The 3,526-nt window shown below is 50.7% G+C and overlaps 1 protein-coding gene across 1 annotated transcript in view; it reads right to left on the reverse strand.

The window, feature by feature from the left end:
* The window catches only part of MEFV (Mediterranean fever), a 14,702-nt gene that overhangs the window by 3,043 nt on the left and 8,133 nt on the right, over window positions 1-3,526 (reverse strand). The window contains 4 exon segments of the mRNA XM_010840363.1: window positions 94-126; window positions 304-419; window positions 1,820-1,842; window positions 2,242-2,472. Of these exon segments, the coding sequence (XP_010838665.1) occupies window positions 94-126; window positions 304-419; window positions 1,820-1,842; window positions 2,242-2,472 (403 nt within the window).

A 3,526-nucleotide genomic window follows, 5' to 3' on the forward strand; every position in this document is an offset into this window, starting at 1 on the left:
TTTTTTTTTTTTTTTTTAATCTTCTAAATAATGCCTAGAAATCAACAGCACAAGGGACCCCTGGCCAACACAAACTACCACCACCATACTCACCATTGAATGTTTCCACTTCTGAGCGCAGGGTCTCTAAAAGGAGAGAAGGAGTTTGAGTTAGGTTCCCCAGATGGGGACAGATCTGGGACAGGCTGAAGGCAGAGTCAGAAAGGACAAGGAAGATAGAAAAGGGACGCCAGGGGGTCCGGGCTACATGGCTCTTGAAGGCAGGTGAGGGGGCGCCTCCCATTCTCCTGCAAGCCCACCTACCCAAGAAGTGCTTCACGCGCTTCTCCACAAACTCTGATTTCTGGTAGAGCAGGTGGATCTTCTCTTTCACCTCTGGTGGTGTGGCCCACAGCTCAGGCACAGTCACCATCTTGGCCCTAGAGGCAAAAAGACCATTGGCAAAAGAGGGCTGGAGCATGGGGGTGGCCCAAGGTCTCATGAACTGGAAGGGAGATGCAGCTTCCACCAGGCACACCCAGCCCAGACCCACTTCAAAAAGAAAGCTTCCTTCCTGGGCTTCAAGTTCTAAACACTGGTCCTCAACACTGGCCAGGGGGTGGGCTCTCCAGGGGAGTTTTAAAAACCACAGACACCAGGGGACTTTCCTGGCAATCCAGTGGTTAACACTCCGAGCTTCCAGTGGAGAGGGTGAGGCTTGATCCCTGGTTGGGGAACTAAGGCCCTGCATGCCGCAGAGCAATTAAACTCACACAAGGAATACCCAGCGCAGCCAAAATTTAAAAAGGAATAGGGGATTTCCCTGGTGATTCACTTGTTAAGACTCCACTGCAGGGGCCACAAGTTTGACTCCTGATTGGGAAACTAAGATCCAAGATGCAGCCCAGCCATAAAAGTAAAAAAATAAAAGGAATGGAATTCTGGCACATTCTACAACATGAATGAACCTTGAAGATACGCTAAGTGAGATAAACACAAAAACATAAATACTGCATAATTCCACTTATATGATGTAGCTAGAGTAGTGGAATACATAAAGACAGTAAAATGGTCATTTCCAGGGGTTGGGGGAGGGGAGATTGGGAAGTTGTATAATAGTACGGAGTTTCCGTTTGGGAAGATGAGAGAGTTCTAGGGTTGGATCATGGTGATGTTCAGTACTGTGATGTGTGATGATATGAAGGTACTCACTGAACTGTACATTTTTAAATGCTTAAAATGGCATATTTTGTGTTACATGTATTTCACCACCAAAAAGAATGCTTCAAAAAAATGGATGCTTGGGTCATACTCCTGAAGATTCAGATTTAATTTGTCAGCCAGGGCCTGAATGTCAAGATCTTGTAATGTTCCCTTGAGTGATTGTAGGTTCCAGCCTCCTTCCCCTTCCCTTCCTCCCCTCCCTTCCTCATCTCTTCCCCTTCTCTTGCCCACCCCCTCCACCGCTGCCTGCTGGGCTTAGAAGATCCACTTCTGGAAAGTGCCTCTCTCCCTGTGCCTGCAAGCAGGCAGTCCTGCAGGAACAGTTTCACAAGGTGAATTGCACAGGACACGGGCTGTTCGGGGAGGTTTCCTAGGAAGCCACCACCATGCGACAGGCATGTTCATTGGGTTCCATCTTCAATCCCACACTCCCCTCCTGATCATGCTCCCATTCTCCCTACACAAATCCAGAAAGGCCTTTGGAAGCTGCAGGAGATGGGAGGAGGCACATCCCCAGGGTTGGGAGCATCTCCCTCCTAGGGCTGCCTCTCCAGATGCTGCCTGCAGGACCCCCCCCCCCCCACCACCAAGGGATCATCAGGGGACCTCTTGGTACCTGTGCAAGGTGACTCCAATGTCCTAGGAGAGAAAAGAGGGAAGTTCTCCATCACCAGTGTTGTAAGGGCTGTGCTCACTCCTGTTCTCCCTGCCCCAGAGTATCAGCAAAAACAGGGCCCCTCTCCCCAGTTCTAATCACCAAGGTGGCAACTCAGCTGGGGCCTGCCCACAACCGTACCCAAAGTCTGCTGACACCTGGGAGATGCCGGGGGATCCCCTAGATTCTAGGCCACCATGGGTTCCTGAAAATGCATTGCAGGGGCCTGGGCACAAGAGGCATTATGGGTCAGCAAGGACAAGTCCCACCCCAGCCCCAAGGGCCTCACCACTGGGTTGGGGAGAGCTGATGGCAGTATTGGGAGCCCCTGTCATCCTACTGGGCACAACGGACAGAGGAAGGCCAGGCTCAGCCGCACTCACCTTCATAAGCTCCCACTCTGGCTGGCACTGCTTGGCCTCCAGCTCCCCAATCAGCTTGTCGAGAAGGGCGATGTCCCTCGTCCTTTGGGTGCCATATGTCTCCCTAACCTGGCCGATGGTCTGGCCCAACTCCTCTAACCAGGCCACAAACAGCCGCTCCTGCTGCTCTAAAAATTGGCACAGCTGCTCCAACTGGTACTGGATTCTCTGCTTTTGGGTTTCAGCTTGTTTCTGGGGAACAGAAGTCAGGGAGGTGTAAGGGCCTGTGTGCTCAGGGAATACCCAGAAGGCCGCCTTCCAAAGGGAGAGTCCTCCGTCCTCCCCCTGAATGGGGGCAAGTCAGTCCATCTATTTGGATGCAAGTGAACTTGACTTCCAGGACTCTTGCACACTGGCCACCCATGACTTTCTCATCACTAGAAAGTTGCAATGGACAGGTGAAGTTGCTCTAGGATAACTTTCTTTCATCCAAGGAGGGAGAGGACCCTTCACATAGACTGTATAGAAGAAATCTCATTTTTGGCTCAAAAGGACAGGACTAAATCTCTTAAGTTCTTTTGAACCAAAAATGTCTCTGCACCTTTTGTTGTTAATTTTTAATATGGGCACATTCATTTATTAGCTAAACTGCTAGACACAGCAAAGACTGCTAGTGGGTAGAACTCTGGTGTAAATTCCAGACAGCCCAGGACCTCCCAGGACGCTTTGTGGATGTTTGCCTGGCCCCTGTTCCCCTGCCACCTGTGGTCTCCTAGTTGACATATGATAGTGGTTTCGACACTGCCTGGTATTTTTCTGTAATTAAGGAGTAAGACTATGAACTCGATGCGTGCAGAACCACACACCTTCCACGTTACAGTCAGCAGCCTTTGCTGAATCACATGCTGGGTTTCGAATGTGGAAGAGTGTTCTCCCAGTCTTTACAGCACAGCACCACAGACACACACCCGTGCCTCTGGTCCGCACAAGTCACTTTCCCCATCACTCACTGTCTGAGTCTAGACTATCAACAACAAAACCAAGACTGGGTTGTGGCATTTGCTGTTTCTGTGGCATAGATGGGCTTCTCTGGTGGCTCAGACGGTAAAGAATCTGCAGTGCGGGAGACCTGGGTTTGTTCCCTGGATTAGGAAGATCCCCTGGAGGAGGGCATGGCAACCCACTCCAGTATTCTTGCCTGGAGAATCCCCATGGAGAATCCCCATGGATAGAGGAGCCTGGTGGGTTACAGTCCATGGGGTTGCAAAGAGTCAGACACGACTGAGCAACTAAGCACTAAAAATGG

The sequence above is a fragment of the Bison bison genome, unplaced genomic scaffold (genome assembly GCF_000754665.1).
Source record: "Bison bison bison isolate TAMUID 2011002044 unplaced genomic scaffold, Bison_UMD1.0 scf7180017864144, whole genome shotgun sequence".
Classification (NCBI taxonomy): domain Eukaryota; kingdom Metazoa; phylum Chordata; class Mammalia; order Artiodactyla; family Bovidae; genus Bison; species Bison bison.